General features: G+C 36.7%; 1 protein-coding gene across 1 annotated transcript in view; it reads right to left on the reverse strand.

The window, feature by feature from the left end:
- Window positions 1-21,958, reverse strand: part of LOC115437024 (macrophage mannose receptor 1-like) — a 36,646-nt gene that overhangs the window by 4,933 nt on the left and 9,755 nt on the right. Inside the window, exons 6-27 of the mRNA XM_030160091.1 lie at window positions 21,761-21,898; window positions 21,484-21,663; window positions 20,616-20,770; window positions 18,075-18,188; window positions 17,749-17,864; window positions 16,752-16,900; window positions 16,470-16,669; window positions 13,277-13,392; window positions 13,071-13,146; window positions 12,833-12,986; window positions 12,648-12,683; window positions 10,903-11,066; window positions 10,479-10,540; window positions 10,291-10,391; window positions 9,991-10,133; window positions 8,030-8,135; window positions 7,336-7,463; window positions 5,106-5,162; window positions 4,754-4,780; window positions 4,276-4,375; window positions 2,928-3,160; window positions 538-703 (exon numbers count right to left, since the gene is read on the reverse strand). Coding sequence (XP_030015951.1) covers window positions 538-703; window positions 2,928-3,160; window positions 4,276-4,375; window positions 4,754-4,780; window positions 5,106-5,162; window positions 7,336-7,463; window positions 8,030-8,135; window positions 9,991-10,133; window positions 10,291-10,391; window positions 10,479-10,540; window positions 10,903-11,066; window positions 12,648-12,683; window positions 12,833-12,986; window positions 13,071-13,146; window positions 13,277-13,392; window positions 16,470-16,669; window positions 16,752-16,900; window positions 17,749-17,864; window positions 18,075-18,188; window positions 20,616-20,770; window positions 21,484-21,663; window positions 21,761-21,898 — 2,721 coding nt within the window. The remainder of the gene's footprint in view (window positions 1-537; window positions 704-2,927; window positions 3,161-4,275; window positions 4,376-4,753; window positions 4,781-5,105; window positions 5,163-7,335; window positions 7,464-8,029; window positions 8,136-9,990; window positions 10,134-10,290; window positions 10,392-10,478; window positions 10,541-10,902; window positions 11,067-12,647; window positions 12,684-12,832; window positions 12,987-13,070; window positions 13,147-13,276; window positions 13,393-16,469; window positions 16,670-16,751; window positions 16,901-17,748; window positions 17,865-18,074; window positions 18,189-20,615; window positions 20,771-21,483; window positions 21,664-21,760; window positions 21,899-21,958) is intronic.

The raw sequence follows: 21,958 nt of genomic DNA on the forward strand, positions 1-21,958 counted from the left end.
CCCTTCTCTCTATGCATATTCCTTCAGCAATTTCCACGTGTCAGCTGTTTCTGCGTTGTGTTTGTTTCATCCATATAATATCACATGGTTGCGCAACTACTGCCGCTGTCAGGCAGCGGTGCAAACCGGCGTTTCCCACAATGCATGCAGCGACAAAATTCCGAAGATGCCCGAGTTATCTCCCGACTCCGTTTGTAAACACATGGTTTGTTTGTGGTGGATGGCACTAAGAAATTGTTCACCGTAATGCAAGAGATTCAGGTGAGTATTCACAGAAAGACTTACAGATTCATGATACTGAGGATATGGCTGAGGTTTTACAGATTTGATGAAAAATTGGTCACAAAAGTCTCCTGCACCTTTAAAGTATTATATCTCTGCAAAAGTGTGCACAAGCAACACCAACCAGGACACGTAATTTACTATTTTAAGCACAGTAAATAACACTGACTTTAAAGTCAGGAGTTGGTGTGGTACTTTGTTATTAAAGGATTTGGGGGTTGGGATTGGTTTAATTCAGTGTAAAATGGGTCCCACCTGTGGACTTCAGACAAAGGCTGTTCATGGTTTCGTTGCAGTGAGCGGTCTTCCATTGTCCATTCACATCCACAAACACACACGGTCTGTCTCTGCTTGGTTCTCCTACATCCCATTTTGCATCATTCAAATGCCAGCCATCAGTATATTGGAAGTAGCCGTTGTTCTGAAAGCAAAGATTGATCAATCCAAAATACATTTTTTGTTTTGCAAAGTTTTACAGCTGTTACCAACAGGACCACAACAGCATCACAAAAGTAAAACATCAATGTTAGCGCTGTTGAACAAATTAGCGTAGCCAGATTCATCAAACATGGAAAAGACATCTGTGTGCATGTTAGTTAACTTCCATGAAAACTGGACTAATTAAAAAAGTGCAATTTAGTATGATTTAGGTCCTGATTTTCCAATCATTAATGTGTACAAAATATCATAGTGCAGTCCAGACCAGCTGGTATCTTCAGACTGGGGAAAAGTCATTTTAATTGGTTGATTTTGCTTGAATATGGCTTAAGTGGTGGGCTTGGGTGCTGCACAGAAGACTTGTAATGGTGGGGAAAACCTAAAATACACTGCGATTTTATTCACAACCACATATTTATTTATTTAATTGTAATAAACCTTCAGTCCCCTGGATTTAGGTTTCATCACAACCAGCAGAACATAACATGTGGCACACTTTAATCCCCCTTGGCAAAATACAGGGTGGGGAAGCAAAATTTACAATATTTTGAGGCAAGGATTGAAAGACAGTGTATGACCAATTAGTTTATTGAAAGTCATGAGAATTTATTTGCCACAAGAAAATTGACATAATAGAAAATGTTTTTATTCTATGTGTCCTCCTCCTTTCTCAATAACTGCCTTCACACGCTTCCTGAAACTTGCACAAGTGTTCCTCAAATATTTGGGTGACAACTTCTCCCATTCTTCTTTAATAGTATCTTCCAGACTTTCTCCTAATAGTTTTGCTCATAGTCATTCTCTTCTTTCCATTATAAACAGTCTTTATGGACACTCCAACTATTTTTGAAATCTCCTTTGGTGTGACGAGTGCATTCAGCAAATCATACACTCTTTGACGTTTGCTTTCCTGATTACTCATATGGGCAAAAGTTTGTGAAAAGGTATGGATAATAGTGTTAGGTATGATTATGACATCGGTATATGTTTGGTTTCAAAACAATTGACGTAGTGCCTGCTGAGAAAAAACAACTAAATGTTCATTGTAAATTTTGCTTCCCCACCCTGTATAGTGTAAGATTCTGTTGAAAGTTACTGCCCTATACTTTAGATTAGATTGTCTTTGTGTAAAATGTATTACTTACATATTTACAATTGAAAGTACTCAAATATTATAACTGCACAAGGCCATTTGACCTTGAAAAAGTAGGTTATGGTCACCTATTTTTAATAGGCTTCTGCTCTATGCCAAGATGCATTGACAGAAAAAAATTTGGTGTAGATATCTCAATATCAGATAATGCGATTATGTCGTTGAATGGACAGACAGACAGACATACAGATGGACAGACGGGCAGATGACAAAATGATTACAATACTCCTCTGCCAAAGGGTAAAAACTGAATTGAAATGAAACTGCATTGAAAACTCAGTTGGTGCTTCTATTGGAAAAAAAAAAAAGACAAATGTAATGTTTTCAGCATTATGTTAAAAACTAATTGCAAACTTAACTTTTGTCCTTCCTAAAGTTTTCCAGAACTTTTTTATGTTGTCTTCTGTTATACACAATTATCCTACATGATACTCAAGCAAATTTTATCTTCCATACTGCCGAACTTCTGCCAGTCAGTATTCTTTAAAATATCGTGGACTACATCTTCGGAGTAATCTGCGTCCTGAATTTCAATCAACATCTTTATCATTATTTAAGAAGCATCTAAAAAGGACTCTAATTTATGAAAAAATGTAAGGTTTTATATCATTTGATTTGTAATTGTATTTTTTTTTTTACTTTTGATTATTATTTCAGTTATATCATATTTTCATTCTTTTTTTTCTGTGTATTGTTTGTTTCCGGGAAGGTATTTACATAAGCCTTTTTTGGTTTCTATCCTCTGCTGCACAATGGTGTCACTTGCATGAAAATTGTTAATTTTTTGTTGTTGTTCTTGTTGTTGTTGTTTGTGATGTGCAAATAACTAAATTAATTAATTAATTAATTAATTAATTAATTAATTAAATTCAATATGAACAAAATGAGATCTTGTGAACTTTACATTTGTGCAAAACTGGAACATTTTTATTTGTAAATATATTGTGAAAAAAAATATTTTTGTAACAAGATTATTTTTCTTCCTTTTTTTTTAGTTTGATTTTAAGACCAAATTTTGAATGAATGAATGATACCCAAATGATACAGTCCATACCTCGTCTTTGTTCAGTCCAATCCACAGTGGAGCCTTTAGATTCATAGCCTGCAGATCAGCATAGGCCTGTGTCCACACATTTCGTAGACTAGCCAGCTTGGCACCGTCAAGTAGACAGTGCTTCTTGGCAGCATCCCAGTTCATTTTTTGGGTCACGACCTTTACCGAGTCATTAAATATTTTGATGTAGTCAGTAGGACTTGTTGGATCAGGGATGTCTTTCAAAGATGGGTCTATTAATGGAGAAACAATAGATAAGAAACACAGTACTTATTCTTATTTTCCTGATTGTAATTCTAAGTAATGACAGGATATAATCTGCCTACAGGCCCAAAGGTATTTACATCGTATCATAACAATGTATATTTCAGTTAATATTTCCACCTCATCACTTTTTCTAAAAGGCCTCAATTATCATAATAACATACCCTCCAGCCACAGATATCACTGTTAGGAGGCTTTGTCATGAAAATATTTCACAGAAAAAAAATTCTACATTTAGGAAACTGTGTGCAAAATGTTTACAAAAGATGCCAAGCAAGTGGGAGGTAACACCATCAGGCTTTAACTTATGTTGTTTTACGCCAGTTCTTGTCTTGTATAAGTATATAGGCCAGAGGTATCATCTGGAATAAAAAAAAAAAAAAAAAAACTGGCTTGTTTGACTGTATTTTGTCAAACACCTGCCGTGCATCTTGGTCAGTGCTACGTGGAGGATGCAGCAAACAATGCTGATGGAAAATAGTGTTGGGAAAACCCAAAAATATATACACTGTTCCCATAAATTTGGAATAATTTTGTTTCCAGGCACATTCCCCTTTTAATTCCTATTGATACATATCAGTAATCACCTTTGACCTGGTAAAATGATTACATACTCAGTCCCAGTGACACTTTATCCATCAAGAATATTGATAATACGCACTGTCACAATCATTTAATGAGAAGCCATACAAATATTTCATCCAAACTTTATGGGCAACAGTGTTGATATAAACATATGATTTTGTCAAGTCTAGGACGTTGTAGTCATTCTTTTACACTCTATGGACCATTTTATGTTTATTGGGTGCAGGAGTTGCACACAAAACAGGAAAGGCCATGAGACAATTGGGGTCTGATGCCATCATTTCTTAATATCTACACTGTAAATGTTATACAAAAATCTGTTTCACCCAAACCACTATTAGTTTTTCACTTATACAGTGAAAATACTTTGCTTTAAGGTGATGCTGTTCAGGTATGAGAGACTCATTAGAAATGGGCGATTATAATAAAAATATGCAGATCTTTCTGTGGTGGGGGTATTTATTGAAGATCATAAGAAAAGGTTTAATAATTGGCTCACCAACATTTCGATGACAAATAAATCCATTTGTGTCATTGCACGACGTTACTTTCCATATCCCACTGCCATTAGGACTGTTACTTAAAGCAACACATTTATTCTAGGGAAAACAAAGAGAGAATGAGATTAAAACACAACTTATTTCAATGAATATCCAAATTAAATCTAAAAAAAATTGATGAAGAGTTCACCATCTGCATTCAGTGCAAGAGTGGAATTGATGGCATCGTATTAATAAACTAACTGCACACAGACCATGAACATAAAAATTATGAAATTATCCAAAGAGGTGCAGAAGTCTTAATGTTTTGTACAAGAATCTTGAACATAGTGAAATTTTAAGAGACGAGTTCCAGACGTAAACAGCAAACTCCTGTGAGCTGCCCATGATCAAGTACTTCTGACTTCTAACACCTAAAACTCTGCTATCTGTCATTGGTTTGTGAGAGATGAAAAAAATAGTTTTAAGAGTTTATACCTGTATGTCAAATGGCCCCCAGGTGCCCTAGAATGTAGAAATGGAAAACAAACAGATAAATGACAGGGAATGCTACACAGAATTGAAAAATGTTCCATGCCATGTCTAATGAGTCTTACATCTGTATAGAAACATTCCAACTATATTATGAATGCATGAGCTGTAAGTCAAACCGTAGAAATATGAATGTAAAAATCTGTTTCGACAATTGAATGACTTTCATATCTTCCATTCTTAGAATACTCTTTCATAAATTGAAAACCTCATCATGATCTTTTGGTGTCTAACACTTGAAAGTTTGTGACATGAAAAAGTCAGCAGAGCATTATCCAGAATTTTAAGAGATTCTTACCATTGTTCTAAAGGTGTGCATCCATCTCAACTCAAATGGAATCTCTTTGATTTTCCTCTACAGTGTGAAACAGAAAAATACACAAATTCAGACATATGGTTATGAACACTACTCAAGTATTAGTTACATAGTGGAGTTAAAATAAATGAGATTCCAAAATTAAAGTAGCATTCGTGAAAAGAGTCTGTCTTCTTTGCTTTACAACACTTCTGCAATGACTTTTATTGTCTTTTTTTAATCATTTTGACTTCCTTGTCCCACTAAAATGTATGCAAGTATGTATGTCTTTTTAATTTTCTTCTTCTTATATTATGATTATGATCATAATGATGATGATGATGATTATTATTGTTATAGCTGCAGTGACAGTAATAGTAGTGGTAACAGTAGTAGTAGTTGTAGTAGTAGTAGTAGTAGTAGTAGTAGTAGTAGTAGTTGTAGCAGTAATAGTAGTAATAGTACTAGTAATAGTAGTAGTAGTAGTAGTAGTAGTAGTAGTAGTTGTTGTTGTAGTAGTAGTAATATTTTAGTTTTTACCCAAATTATGTTGGAAATATTTTTATAGCACAAAAAAATATTGTAGTACACTAGGAATGATGATAACACATGTAAACTTAACACAAAACACATTTAAATCCAGCTGCATGCTTTTCAGTCTTCACTGTTACAGTGGCTCACTATACATCCATTCCCTTTTCCTTGTAAACCTCCTAATGTCATCATCTGGTGGCATTGGGAGGAATGTCCCCTACGCTTTCTCCCAACAGGTGTGTTCTGTCTGGAGGCACACATCTGACTCCGATCAGCCATTAGTCAAGTTTAAAAGACCTGCCCTGACGAAAGCTGATCACTGGAGTATTGTCCTCTACAACTGGTAGAAGATGGGCCTCTACTGCTTACAGTAGCCACTTTTACACACAGCTCCTGGATAAAAGGCCAGGTGGTGATCCCACCTTTTTTTCTCTTTTGACCAATTTCCACAGCCCAGCTAAAGGCGTAACAGAGGTCAGACAGGCTGGACTTCTACACAGCGGACCTGCATTCCGGAATCAAAGGGGCGGTGACGCAACGTATAGTGTGACGTATAACTTGCGCGTCAGAAATACCCCGAGCATTGCAGTCTTGCTAACCCCTCCAGAGTTGCCCCGTCTTTCACCATTCCACGCGTTAGCATGGATAGAGTCTTCCACCCGAAGTAACAACAGCTCGCACATCTCGGCGTCTCCCCAGTTTGTCTCCCCAGCACAGGGGTCACACGTGCAATACATCATCAAAACTTCACACCTTGGTTGCAGAATGAGAGGTGTTCCTTTTACACAGCGTTCCGGGATCATAATTCCACCTTTTTCACGACTCTGTTACTACCTCCAGAGGTGTTACAGAGGTGGGACCAAATGATCCCACCATTTCATTCACACAGAAGTCGTTCTGGAATAAAGGTGAAATATTCCCGTAACAGAAGTACTGTATAAAAGGGGCGAGTATCTGTAGTTTCATTGTGTGTCTAAAGTCAGTGTGTTGACTCTGTATTTTGTGTTATCTCTCTCTGACTGGATGCTGGTGCAGTAGGTACCTCCAGGGACACACCTGTGGAGAATGCTTCCCTCAATCATCGTTCTACAGTCCATTGTTTACGTTCACTCAATTCAATGTGAGTACTCCAAGCTGTGGCTGGAAGGAAGCAGTCCAGGCTGCCAAGCCACGAAGACGCACCACAGTTCACGTCTTCACTGCTCATTGTGCCCACCACGCCAAGTGTAATCATGTCTGTCTACAGTCACTGTTCTACAAAACCATTGCCATTGTAAGACTAAACTACTGTTCTCATCTAATTATCCAACCCTTCACGGCTGTTCAGCTAAAGACTGTATCACTGTTAAACCAGAACAGCCAAGACCACGGCAGCGTCAAGAAAATTCAACACCCTTATCTAGCATTCCACAGTTCCCATCTCCCTTTTCCCTCATATCTCAGTAAATCCTGTTTTTTTTACCTGCATCCCCATAGTGCTTTGTCTCTGAGTCTGCACAGAGTCCAACATGGTAAAAGAACGTAATGTAACACTTAAAAAAAAGATTATCTACTTCATCTACAATCCAAGATGCGGAATGAATCTCATTTATACATCAAGTAGCATTTGTAGATCTTTCTGCAATATCTTCCACTCAATAAAATGAAAGTATGAATGGACACACAAACACAGAAATGAATTTAAACTGTATTCACTTACCATTAAATCTGGGTTTATGTAAGACCTCTTGCTCCCATCTGTCCAGTAATATGTACCTCCTTCAAAACTATTTAGACCAGTCCAGAAGTTGGTGGTAGGTTTTGCCATTATTTGATTAATCAGAAACACTAAAAAAAAGTTCACAGAAATGTGCACAAAACTCAGTACACATGTTGTTGGTAGCGCTAGCTTTAGATTTATGAACATTGTCCACATACTACTTGAAATCTTTTCAGTCTCTAATCAGACCATCGTTTTATTGGTTTGTAGACAAGTGAAAATACATACAAAAGGCATAAAATATAGAGTTTATTTACTTAGTACCATCTGATTTTTTTCTGAATGGTTATATGAAACAATAGAAGACATTAAGAATGTAACACATACGTCAAATGTCACACAAAACTGACATAGCATGTTGACTGATTGTTCTTGCACAAAATACATCTGTATTATACATAAAAATAAAAATGGATTTGTATTTGTAAAATAGTAAGCACCAGGTCATTGTCACTTCATTCTGATTCTATTCCCATGTTTGTACCTGTACAGTACACATCCATAACTATATTGTACGTGAATATTGTGTGCTTGTGTGACGCGTTCTCAGTGTAATTTTAATGTGACATATATTTCATAGTGTCTACTTGCATGACTCTTGGTGTGAAAACACCATACAAGTTGTGAAACAAACCTTCCACATGTCTTGAGGGTATAGAAACCAATTTTCCGTTCATCCATTTGCATTGTTTACGTGCTTGGTCCCATGTAGATGCCTCATTGTCAATGATGTTGTAACACTGGAGGTGAGAGACAACAGTGGGATTTACATCTGACTACAACTATAATTTTATGAAGGCCATGGAAGACTGGGATGTCAAACTCATTTTAGTTCAGGGGCCACATGCAGCCCAGTATGATCTCAAGTGGGCCAGACCAGTGAACAGTGATACAGCATAATAACAACTAAATGTAACTACAAATTTCTCTCTTTGTTTTAGTGCAAAAAAGTAAAAATGCAATCTATATTATATCTGGAAAGAGCTGATTGCTGCAGTTTGGCATACTTATGTATTTTTGGTCAAGGAAGAGACTAGCAAAAACCACAAGTTGATAGGACCAATATTTTGAGATACATTAGTAACTTTGGAATACAATAGTCTTACAATCACAATGCTATGGCCAGAACACTTTGGCGGTGACTGCTGGACAAATGTGGTACAGCATGCATGAACATGCAACAGCATAAAAACTACCACATCTGGAACCTGTGGATACCCACAGGTCAATGCGCAAGTTTGAAGAATATCTCTCATATATCATATATTTACCTATATTCTCGTATTTCTCCATAGCTTCTCATTTACACATGTGCATTACAACATACAGATCTCAGTGACTCTACAAGGACACAAAACATTTAGTAACAGACAGAATACTGTTAAAATCGCACTTATTTTTCTTTAGACATTTCAGGTTGTTCATGGTTGTTTTTGTGAAAGGATAGTTTGTAAATGTAAACATTTTCATCATGCAATTTTACTTTTTCACACTAAAACAAAAAAAGAAGACAAATTTAAAGGTATCATTATTTATAGGTTATTGTGCTATTATTTTACTTGTCTGAACCACTTGAAAATGAAAAATGATTGATTAAAAATGAGTTATACACATTTGATTTTTAATATCTTCAGTGGAAATTTTGCATTTCACAAATTCATCCCACGGGTCAGATTGGACCCTTTGGTGGGCCGGTTTTGGTCCAGGGGCCATATGTTTGACACTCCTGTCCTAAGGGGTCCATTGTAACAGATTGTTGAAAATGAATTGTGTCCTATCAAATTAATTACAGGGTGGGGAAGCAAAATTTACAATATTTTGAGGCAGGGATTGAAAGACAGTGTATGACCAATTAGTTTATTGAAAGTCATGAGAATTTATTTGCCACAAGAAAATTGACATAATAGAAAATGTTTTTATTCTATGTGTCCTCCTTCTTTCTCAATAACTGCCTTCACACGCTTCCTGAAACTTGGGCAAGTGTTCCTCAAATATTCGGGTGACAACTTCTCCCATTCTTCTTTAATAGTATCTTCCAGACTTTCTCGTAATAGTTTTGCTCATAGTCATTCTCTTCTTTCCATTATAAACAGTCTTTATGGACACTCCAACTACGAGGGCCATTCAATAAGTTCATGGCCTCACCCAGAACAGAACAACACAGACTGATAATTTATATTTTATTTTTCAACATAATCTCCATTTACAGCAATGCACTTGGTCCATCGATGTTCAAGCATCACTATCCCATCACGAAAGAATGTAACATCCTGTATTATAACAACCAGTATTTCTGGGTGAGGCCACGAACTTATTGAACAGCCCTCGTATTTTTGAAATCTCCTTTGGTGTGACGAGTGCATTCAGCAAATCACACACTCTTTGACGTTTGCTTTCCTGATTACTCATATGGGCAAAAGTTTCTGAAAAGGTATGGATAATAGTGTTAGGTATGATTATGACATCAATATATGTTTGGTTTCCAAACAATTGACGTAGTGCCTGCTGAGAAAAAACAACTAAATGTTCATTGTAAATTTTGCTTCCCCACCCTGTACATCTCAAAACACATGTTCATTCGAAATGACCTCTCACCTTTGATTTAAATTTTTTCCACGGGGATGGGCAGCCACCTTCAGGGGGAACTGTGGGTGCTGCAGTGGTGTTGGCATGCACCAAACCACGGCGTTTGCAAATGGACCCGAACTCTAACCCACAACTGAAGGCATGCCAGAACCCTGCAAACCAGTCCCAGAAAAAAATTAATAAAACCAACACTTACAAAAAAAAACAGTATGAATTTCTTAGACCTTTAATATAATTTCTTAGTAATATACTGTTAAATATGTGATGTGCATGTAAACCAGTAAAGGAGGATCACTGAAGTTCACTCACCCATAGAAGTTGTCATGACACCACAGTTCTCATCAAAATTCTTCAAAGCAGGCTGACCTTCATCCCACCTTTGAAAAAGGGCTTGAGAACCATCCATCCATCTATATGGAACACAGATGTATTATTCTACTTACATGGTTTTCATGCAAATCATTTTTATTTTCCATTTGTATTTTGTTCATACTCACTCAAATGATGCATCAACATCCACAGTCGCACCTAACCAGAAAGATGTAGAACTGCTTTGTATCTGCAGACACAAACAGGTGAAATAAACACTGTAGTTTCAGTTTGTTCTGACAATATATGGACAAGTAGAGGTGAAACGATTCCAGTTTTCTTCCAAAAGTCTGACCTGCTGATTCCAGTTCTTTCTTTCTAGACATGATATTTTACAACTTGGACAAACAGCCTGGCAGTACTACCACAGAGACCAGTGATGCTCATTTGACCTCCAAATGACATACACATCAGTATCTGTTTGGAGGTGTGATGTCACTGTTTGTGTCAGGGGGTGACCAAACACTGTGACATGTATGCAGGAAGGTTTGACTGGTATACATTTAGAGTTGTATCTCTAAATACAGGTGGTGAAGTAGAATCACAGCTCACCTGTTGCCATAAAAAGATATTTTCAGCTTCACTTTCGATGGATACCAAGTCGCCGTGCCTCTGCTGGCAGAAGTGACGAGCTTCTTCATTGACCATTAGTTCTTGGTTGATCAAGTACTGATTCTCATTCCATTCGATCCACCCATCTGAGGTTGTATTGAATTCTGCAAGCATTTTACAAACATATAACAGACTTTAAATATACCAGTCATTTCTGATTTTATTTAACCTATTGCTTTATACAAGAAGTTTAAAAGCTGTTTTTAACAATAATAAATAAATAAATGAAGGCTGCAACCTGCTAAGTAAGGTTCAATATGTGACATACCCACATGCTGATACACTTACATGAGGGTTAACTCAATGATTTGTTTAGTTTGTACAAAACTTCATTATTAATAATGATTATCTTGGTTATTTTCATTAACCCTCAAAGACCTGAACAGCCACTTGTGACCAAAAGCATTGACTGATCTCAAATGTTTAATGACTAAAGCGGGGTACACATATAAGGATTACTAAATCTAAAGAGATTCTTTGTCTGTTACAGACCCCACAAATTAAGGTAAAAAATCAGGCATTGAACAGTTTTGATCGTACTGTGTGTGGTGTGCTCCGATAATCTCAACACAGCACACCCCACACATTAACCATTCTGTCCCATCACTGATCTAGAATCTAGTCCCCTACGCCAGAAATGTCACATGATCATACGTGATCTAACCAAAACGAAGAAGAAACATAGCAACAACCAGAAAACACAACACGCAACATGTCATTTTGGTTGTGGTACGACTTGGCGGAGGTGTTGAATAGACATTCTCAGGCTTCCCATAGCTCCACGAGCTGGTCACCATGATATCATGACTTCAGTTCTGAGGTCCACCAAACTTTATTTACGCCTGCTTCCTTGGCCCCAACCCATTTCGGAGCCAATTATTGGGACAAACTCACTCTTAACTCACCTCAAGTCACAGGATAATCTTATAGGATAATCTTATAAAACATAAAATAATCTGGTGTTTGCCCTCCTTGGTCATGAAAGAGATAATCGGGACAAAAACAGCCCGATTATCTTTAAGTGTGTATCCCGCTTTAATGAAGCGCTAAACCTATAAATGCATGTAAATAATTCAGGTAAAATGCAGTTTCTCAGCTTTTCATTGTTCTCAGATGTGACTCATTTGGAAGTTCAGTAGCTCTATAGTGAACATGTCATCTTCTGCAACATTGATTCACCAATAAAACCCATGTAGTTTGACAAATACCGATGGTTGCAGACACTTGTTTTTAGGTCAGTTAATAAAATATTTAACTGAAAAAGTCACTTTTCTGGTCTCTGTTCTTATATAACATCTACGTGATCAGTGAATATAGGAAAATATGTGGTTTTCAATGAAAAAATACAAAATGCAGAGGGTCATATAATAATAAATGTTGATAAATCACATGGAAAGGGTTAAATGTAGAGAAAAATACAAGAAGTCTTAAAGGATAAATGATAGCAGCTACAATACACTGATATCTACATAAAAACACAGGGTGGTTTTACTGTGATAATTTTTAGATTTGCTCCAGAGGCCTTCAGTGTCTCTCAGTGATGCAGCCTGTTAACATCAGCAACCATGTCCCCTCAGCTCACAGTACACAGCATGTACAAGTATTACATATTGAGCATTTAATGTCATAATGATTTAAGAATCATGTACAAATATTTTTAGTTTGAGAGGTCATTGCCTACTTACTAACAACATTGCCTGGAGGTGGTTTTGGTGTCACACCTGTAAAGAGATGGACAGAGCATTTAAAAGAACATTCAAACTGTACTCAACGTGTGTATATGAATGGCTGGAAGATCAAAAAGAACTGCATTATAAAATAGAATTAGTCGTTTAATAATATCAGTTTTCGGTTTTCGACCAAATCATACCTGCCTGAATCTGACACATCCATCCAATCTGCTTTTCACATTGAACATCGTTCCAAGACCCACTCCAGTCTGCTTGATGCACAAAGAATTCTACACAAGATTCTACATTATTTTTATTGTTTGGCTCTCCAGACTGCCAGTGTTGGAAGTTTACCTAAACAAGGAAATATAAAATGACAAATCATTTCATTGTCATTTGCATGAATTACGTAATGTAAAACATGTAGGAGAAACTCACCGGGGATCCATCACTCCATACAAAACCAGTGACTGGGTCAGGTGCGCTGAGTCCAATCCAGAATGATCCATATGTACTGTGTATATACAAAAACAGCATATGCAACATAAAAAATGTGTGCTGCAATGGTTACATTTTCAGCTGGACATTGGTAACTGTTGAATCAAACATTGTACTACTCGTATAAGACCAGGTTGTTTTCATACTATTCCGCTCGTATCTCATTAGAGCTGTGGATGCTCAGCAGGTCTCCTCCGATGGTTCTGCAGAAATCTCTTGCTTCATACCACGTCCTCTTGGTGTAAGATTCACCCTCAAACATCTTAAAAACAATGTAACAAGGCAGATGATGACAGAATATAGTTTTTTGTGGTGCTGTCAAACGATTAAAATTTTTAATCACACTAATTACAAGGTCTCAGTGGATTAATTTTGCTTAATCACAATAAAATATTCATTTTTAATCTATATTAGTCGCATTTCATTTTGCATGAGCAAACAGACTCAAGAAAGAAGGGAATATATATGCACTTAACATGTTTCTTAAACACCTTCAACAGTTTCAACAAAACAACTTGAAACAACTGTTCTGTCTTGGTTTTTTTGTCCTCATATTTCCATCCAGAGGGCCAACGTGCTGTTTAGTGTCTTCCATCTTTATGGGTTGGTTCTGTTGCCTGTCACTATCAGATCAACTGCCCATTTGCTCATGCGTGACGCTAACTCTACTTGGATAAACTGCCCCAAATGCATTGCCAGAGACATTCAGAGTCACTCTGCACTGCACGTGTTAATTGCATTAAAATTTTTAATAGATTCATCATAATGATGGATTAATCGGTGTTAAAGCGTTAATTTTGACAGCCCTAGTTTTTTGTGATGTATTGTTGTTAGGTGTTTGATGCTAAGGTGGATACCTTGGTTTATTCATTCAGTTTCTGAACTACATGACTGTGCCACCTTAACCCATAAAAACCCAGCATTACTTTTGTGGCAGTTCCCAAATTACTTTGTCTCTTTATTTAACTTTTCTTAAAGGTGGGGTCTGAGATCTTAGAAAAACGTTTTGAGCAAGCTACATTTTGAAAATACTCAATTCAAAAGTCCAAACCCCTTTCTTCAGACTTCCCTCCAAAGCCACGCCTCCAGAGTAGTGGCACGCGTTATGCTTGTTCCCGAGGGTTCACGAGCGCTGCACAGCAACAATACGGCGGCTGCTGCTCCGGACCCAGGTTGGGCTCCACTCTGTATGCGGTCCCGACGGGGTCCGGCCATAGCTCCTTCTCCTACACGGGCTGAGGCTCCATCGTAGGCTACGGCCCCGGCTGAGCCTCCGACACCGACTGCGGCCCTTACTGAGCCTCCAGCTCACGTATCCATGCATACCTCATTCAGTCTCCTCCAACCCCCCCACTCTTCCAGAACAGCCTCAGTTCATACCTATGTGACTAATGTTACATTTCCTAGTGATTTATGTTGGTGACAAAACAGTTTGCCGGTGAACTTTCCATCCTAATATAACTAATATAACCAGGTTCTGGCTTCACTTCCTGTACAAGCGTTTCCTCTGGGAACGCGCGATTCATGGTCAGAGGGGTACGCGCAAAGCGGGGAAGGGGGGAGGGGTGAATGGCAGTTGAGTTTGATTGACATATCACTGTTCAATCATTTGGAGTCAGCGCTCAAAATGATTGGATGGTGTTTTTTCAGTCCTGTCCGTTCCACAGGTGACTGATTTTTTACATTTTTGTGTTAGAGCATTTAATTAATTAGTTGTAATCGGGATGTTAAGGGGATTTTAAGGAATATAGTAACAAAAGCTCCAGAAAAACATCTCAGACCCCACCTATAAGTGATTTATCACCTTTTATTGTAATATTATCTTCTGTATTGTGTTTTTTCAGTGAAAATCAGGTATTTTCCTATATTTAATTCACTGATCTTATAGATGTTCATAAAAGCTCAGATTAACGTAGACGGTTATTATGTCAGAAAAAGAGAAAACAGAAAAAAAGTGACTTTTTCGGCAAATCTACCAGTCTAACTGAAATCAAACATCAACTGGTGAATCAGTGTTGTGGAAGACAACGGTGTTTCCATGTTCCTCTGAGCCTCTTTGTCATCTTTTCATGGTCATCAGATTTGACCCATGTGGACATTCAGAGGCTCTGTAGTTACCATGGAAACACAGTCATCCTCTACAATATTAATTCACCAGTAAAACCCATGGAGTTGGATCAGTGACAGTGGATGGAGACATTTGGTTTATGTTCAGTCACTGATATCTTTACTGAAAATGTCACTTTCTTCAGTTTTGTCAGTTTTGATATAATAACCTTTGACTTAACTCTGAGTTTTCATGAACATCTAAAGTAAATATAGGAAAATGTATGATTTACAACAGGGTGCTTGTGCAGGTCTTGAAAGTCTTAAAAAGTATGGGATTTTGTTATGTTGCTTTCCAGACCTTGAAAAGTCTGGAATTTTGTGTGAAAAAAGTTTCTCTCATACTGTAGTCAAATTTTAGAGTATGTTCAAACGCACATAATCTTGTAAGATAAGAAATACAGCTGCGGAAAAAAATATTAGATCATCGAAAGTCATCAGAAATAATGGCTATGCAATCCAGTACTAACTCCTGTGTGTGTCATGTGACTAAAACAGACAGAAAAGAAAACATGGAATGCCTAAAAGCACTGTTTTTGTCAGTACAATGCCATAGCTATTGATATTAGAACTGAAGTGATTTTGATTATTATCAAGAAAACATGGAAAATGGATAGATATCAGCTCTGAAATTAAACCACTATGAGCTATTTTTGTTGTTTTCATTATATTTGTCCAAACAAATGTACCTTTAGTTGTACCAGGCATTAAAATGAACAAGAAACTGAAGAAAACAAGGGTGGTCTAATAATTTTTTCCATGGCTGTACATGAGGAAGCACAGACAAAATATAATTTACTGCCAATTATGTATTCATTCATTAATACATTTATTAAACTGAACTTTTCTACATATAAAAGGCACAATCTCAACCAAAAAAGTAGTATAAGTAGTAGTATACAAGTATAAAAGTACATAAAGTCAGGGAGAAAAATATAGCAGTTTTGAAAAAGTCTAGAATTTTTATTTGGATAAAGGGCAAGCACCATGTGCAAGTGAAAAATGCAACATATAGAAAATAATATAATAATAAATGTTGATAAATCACCTAAGAAATGTTAAATAGAGAGAACATTTCATTTGGAACTGCCACTAAAGTAGCACTGGGTCTTTATGGGTTAATTAATTTTCAATATTGGTCTTAGAGGCAGAAAATGTGCTGAGGTTCAAGCTGAAGTTCTTGAGGTTCTTGTGGTCTGTGTATGGTCATTATTCTGCAGTGTGTGTCAGTACCTTGTAGCAGTGTTGTCTTGAACCCACTCGCTTCCAGCCTTGTGCACATGCTGGGAGTGGAACGACTGTGGGTGCCGGCGTTGCAACAGCCCCCTCTGCCAGATGTTTACAGATGTATTTTGTCCTATTTGTGCAGGGCAGCACATCCCATAGCCCGGCATGAAGCCCAGACATCATGGCAACACAGCCCTGTCGGTGACCTGGTGTTGATGAAAAATGGACAAGTGTTAATTTTCAAACCACAGTGTGTCTCAAGGTTAGAAACTCAGAATTTTTTTGTACCTGGCATTCCAGTATTCCAGTGGGTATACCTCACAGTGTCTGTGTTCATCCACACAAATATGTCAATGTGTTTCTGGTTGGAGAGACCGAGCCAGAAGTATTTCTCTGGTCTTGCTCCCACCAGGCTCACAAGGAATGCATTATCCACTCTGGAAACATTTACACAAAAAAGCAACGAATAGTAGCGAAATTGTAGTAATTACACAGAATTCTGTTATATTTGTAAAACCTCAATACAGAGGTCTCAAACATGTGGCCCGGGGGCCAAATCCAGCCCACCAAAGGGTCCAGTCTGGCCCCTGGGATGAATTTGTGAAATGCAAAAATTACACTGAAGATATTAATCATTTTAGTTCAGGTTCCACATACAGACCAATTTAATCTCAAGAAGGTCGGATCAGTAAAATACTATCATGATAACCTAAAAATACATTCCAAATTTTTCTCTTTGTAAATGTAAACATTTTCATGTCATTTTACTGTATATACACTAAAACAAACTATCATTTCATAAAAATGTGAATAACTGGAACAAATATGAACATTTTGAAATGTTTGAAATTCAAGTTTACCAATGTTCTGCCTGTTATTAAATGTTTTGTGTATTTGTTGATCCACTGTGATCTGTAAGCTGTAATTTACATATTGTAAATGATAAACTGAGACATAATATTGTTAAAATTGCCCTTAGTTTTCTTGAGAAATGTTAGTTTGTTCATGTTATTCTTATTGTTTTAAGGGATAGTTGGTAGATGTAAACATTTTCATCACATAATTTTACTGTTTTCTCTCTAAAACATAGAGGAAAGTTTGGAGTTCACATTATTTATATATTATTATGTTATTATGTCACTGGTCCGGCCCACTTCAGACCAAATTAGGCTTAATGTGGCCCCTGAACTAAAATGAGTTTGACACCCCTACCTTAATACATCTCATTGCATCTGAATGTGTAAAATCTATTGTGGGCTAAATATATTTGGGCTAAATACTCTACCCGTTTGAGACATCAGCCAGATAGGACCCTGAGGCCTTGCAGTCCTCTTTAGCATCATCAAATGTTTTGGTCTCTGTCCCTACAAAGTAACAGTAGGAGCCATGTCTCCTCCACCCCTGGATTATAGAGAAAAAGTAGAAAAATGATCAAGCTGTTATACCTGAATTTAGAAATATAAAGTAAAATTGACACACATTTCTTGAACACACTTTATACTACTGACATTAATTCACTTACAGAGTATTTATTCCATATAGTATTTATTTCAAAACAATGATACATAGAATTTTTAAAAAATAATTTAAAATTAAATAATAAAAACCCACCGTTTTACAGCCTATGTTCTGTTCCACTTCATCTTCAGAGGGTTCGGAGGCGCTGCTCTTCATACAGATGAAGCCATGTCTTTCCTCACACCTACGGTCAGCCCAGTTTCCATTCTGTAAAAAGAGGAAAAAAGAAAAAAAAAAAGAAAAAAGATTTTTAAATGACTACAGATACCTACAAACTGTGCAGTGTACTTATGTTCCAGAACATGTTACATTATTAATCACTAAAATGATATTAATCAAGTTTCTATGCTCAGGGATGGTTTGTTCTGATTCCATCACAAGTACATTAGTAATGAGGTGTGTAAAACTCTACTGGAGGGAGTTCAGCTCAGGGCTTTGTGCTGAGTTACCTCACATGAAAAATAATAATCCATATTTCTTATTTGATAAAGGAGGGGTCACTTTTTGACATTTTTGAAAGGATTATCTGTACTCTTAACCCTCTGGTATCCCATCCAGCAAGGCCCTTACTAAGCACCAAGTGTGCTTTTTTGGCACACTTGTGGAATAATGTAAAAAAAAATTCATACTATTTGTTTTTAATTCTTTTACACTTTTTTCTATTTCATCAACTTGAGCCGTAAATAAAAATACCAAATACTCAATAATTGTCACATGTTTTAACCCTTTAAATGCCATATTTGTAATGTAAACAAACCATTTTTATGGATGCAAAAAACACAAAAAATATATTTTTTTCAATATACTCCATAAAAAGTGGATCACATATTATTTAATTTTTTCATCCTGGCATATGTCAATGATTAACTCCAACATCGGTTAATTTGCATTATTATTTTTGGCGCTAGGTCAAATGTTCAAAAATACTTGCATCTGTCACCAAGTGTGCGTAAAATGCACATCTATAAATCAAAATATTAAATATTATATAGTATTTATTTTTCTGCTCTAATTTGATTTTATTTTTGTAAATCAAGGTCAGCCGTAATCATACAGCTCAAATGGAAGAAACTGTGCATTTTTGCCACACTTGGGAGAAAGATGCTAGTCTTGTAATTTTCTTTTGTTTACAATGTGCACATTTTAGTTGGTGGCCAGAATTTTAAAGATCATGCACAAATGAACAACTTTTGAATTCTAACCTTATTTAAATTGTGAAAAATAATATGAAGTTTTTTAAACCGAAGTGCAAAGTGTGCCTAAAAGGCACACCTCGATACCGGAGGGTTAAAGCATGCAAAGGTATGTAAATATAATTACAGTTGCAACGTAATTACATTTTAGCATATTGTGATTCAAGTGATGTAAGAGTCAGCAAAATTTCTGGATCTCCTATTGATTTGTGATACAAGATTTTGGCTGATCAGAAGTATTTTCGGAGAATTAAGGGGGTTAAAAAGGTCTATGTGATTGTGAGCAGAGCCAGCCAAAGGTATAGGACATATATGCAGTTGCCAAGGGCAACACCTTCTGGTAGAGTACTAGTGTCACACTCAATTAAATAAGACAAACATTTCTATCTATCTATCTATCTATCTATCTATCTATCTATCTATCTATCTATCTATCTATCTATCTATCTATCTATCTATCTATCTATCTATCTATCTATCTCTTACTCAAGGTTAACAAAACTGTCTCCTCTTTAACACCCATAATTCAGCAAAAATGCAACATGGCATCTATATCATAATACTGGAAGGCCCTTGAGTGTTTGAGTGTTTGTGTATCTGAATGATTCTGACAAACTGAGACGTTTTTACCTGGCCAATTTGGTACCTACAGTTGAGGAATAGTCCCATTTCCACGTTAAATATCTCGACAAGTTGATAGGACCAACATTTTCGGAGATATTAGATATTTTGGAATACAATTGCCTTACAATCACAGAAGCAACACTGCATGACGAGAAATTAAGTTCAAAACAGGAACGTCGCCTTTACTTCCGGCTTCGTCATGTGTAGTGTAGTTGGAGTTTAGGTGTTTAATGACCTGGCGGATTTCTTCTCAAACTATGCATTTACTATAAAACATGCTGCAGCTACAGCACACAAACAGGTAACTACACTCCACATCTAGAAAGTTAATTTTTTTTCTTTTGTCAACACAATCTAAATGTACTTCCTGTTTTGGCAGACTTCAAAATAAAAGCACTTCCTGAAATTACTTAAATTAAAGCGTTTTCTCTTAATAATTATCAGCTTTGTTATGACTCTCTTTTACAATTATCAACTGAAATATCTGAAAATTTATAATAAATGCATCCTTTTAATATAAATTTAACCCAACATGAATTGCTTGGTTTTCTTTAAACTCAAATAAATTTGCCATAAAAGATATTTTGGCTTCAGTTTTCCACAAACATTGTATCTATTTTTATATTCAGTCCTAAGATTTTATATCTAAACTTTTTTAACTACAGTCCCAAACAAAAATTACACAAAAGTACCCAAGCAGTGGGGATTCCATGCTCACTATTAGTACAAGTGATTTGTTCAGTGTGTGTGTGATGCTGACATACAGGGGGCGTAGAAGGCATTATGTTCATATTCATACCCCTGTAACACTTCTTACCTCTCCTTTGATGAGAACACAGTCTTCTGCATTAGCGGAGTCATAAAGTTCACCATAAGTCCAGCTGGTGAAATGGACAACAGAGTGATCACTCCACTCAAACAGTCCCTCTGTCCTCCTGTCATTCAGTCCAATCCAAAGCTCATCAGTAGACTCTGCAGAAATCAACAGGAAAAAAATCCTACCATCTATTAACTGGCATTTGTTTGTCACCTCTACACTGTTAGACAGACAGACAGACAGACAGATAGATAGATAACTGTTAACAGCATTAATGTCCGTGTGTGTGTGTGTGTGTTTGTGTGTGTGTGTATAATATATACTGTATATGTAGACTGTATTGTGTTTTAAATGTCTTATCTCTATCTTGATCTCTATTTTAATATGACTACTTGCCTTAAACTTGTACTCTTAGCACATTTCACCTTGAAATGTACAATTTGCTTTGATAATGTAAACGTTACTTTGTAATGCCAATCAAGCCTTTTTGCATTGAACTGAACAGACAGACTTTATGGATCCAAAAATGGAAAATTGTAGTGCAGCAGGATAACAAACAGTAAAAATAGACTATAATAACAAAACTAGAATATAAGAGCAAAAACACGTATAAAAACAGAACTGACGTAAAATCTGGACAATCAAACAGTAAGGTGCAACAATAAACTGCAATGTGCAAAGTAAGATTGAACTTTGAACTTTTACTTTTTCAGTAGGGAAATGGGTTATCTGTGTTCAGCTTTGATGATATCTCTGTAATATTAAATGTCTTTACTGAGGTTATGTTAAACAGGGAAGGTCAAGTGTTGAAATGTCCTTCTTTAATGCTACATTGATATTTTTGTGCTGTTCTAATGTTTTCACATACCATAACCAAGTTGAGAGATCATGAAGCTTTGGTCCTCCACATTGCGGATGCTTGCCAGGTCTCCTCCCTCTTTGCGGCACTCTCTCTGAGCATCAGTCCAGGTTTTCTTAATACGATTAAGGTAGAAGCAGTGACCGCTGTAAGGAATCCACGGGCTCGAACAGTGTCCCGCCTCTGGAGCTGATGATGAGAACCACCACAAATAAGAACTGAGTTAATATTCAAAGACAGACGTCGCTCACTAAGGAAATGATAAGTTGGAGACAGTTTTCTTTACCTGCAGTAGGAGGTTCTGTGACCCCCTTACTGTAACAGATGTATCCTAGTTTCTTATTGCAAAGTGAACTTTGCCAGGAGTCCTGTACAGCATCATTAATAATAGCACAGCTGTGACCTGGGGTGGAAACTGGATGTCCTGGAACAAAGGGATGGTAAAAAATTGAACATGGAAACGTCACACAGACATTTCCAACCT

This window comes from Sphaeramia orbicularis, chromosome 17 (assembly GCF_902148855.1).
Source record: "Sphaeramia orbicularis chromosome 17, fSphaOr1.1, whole genome shotgun sequence".
Lineage (NCBI taxonomy): Eukaryota > Metazoa > Chordata > Actinopteri > Kurtiformes > Apogonidae > Sphaeramia > Sphaeramia orbicularis.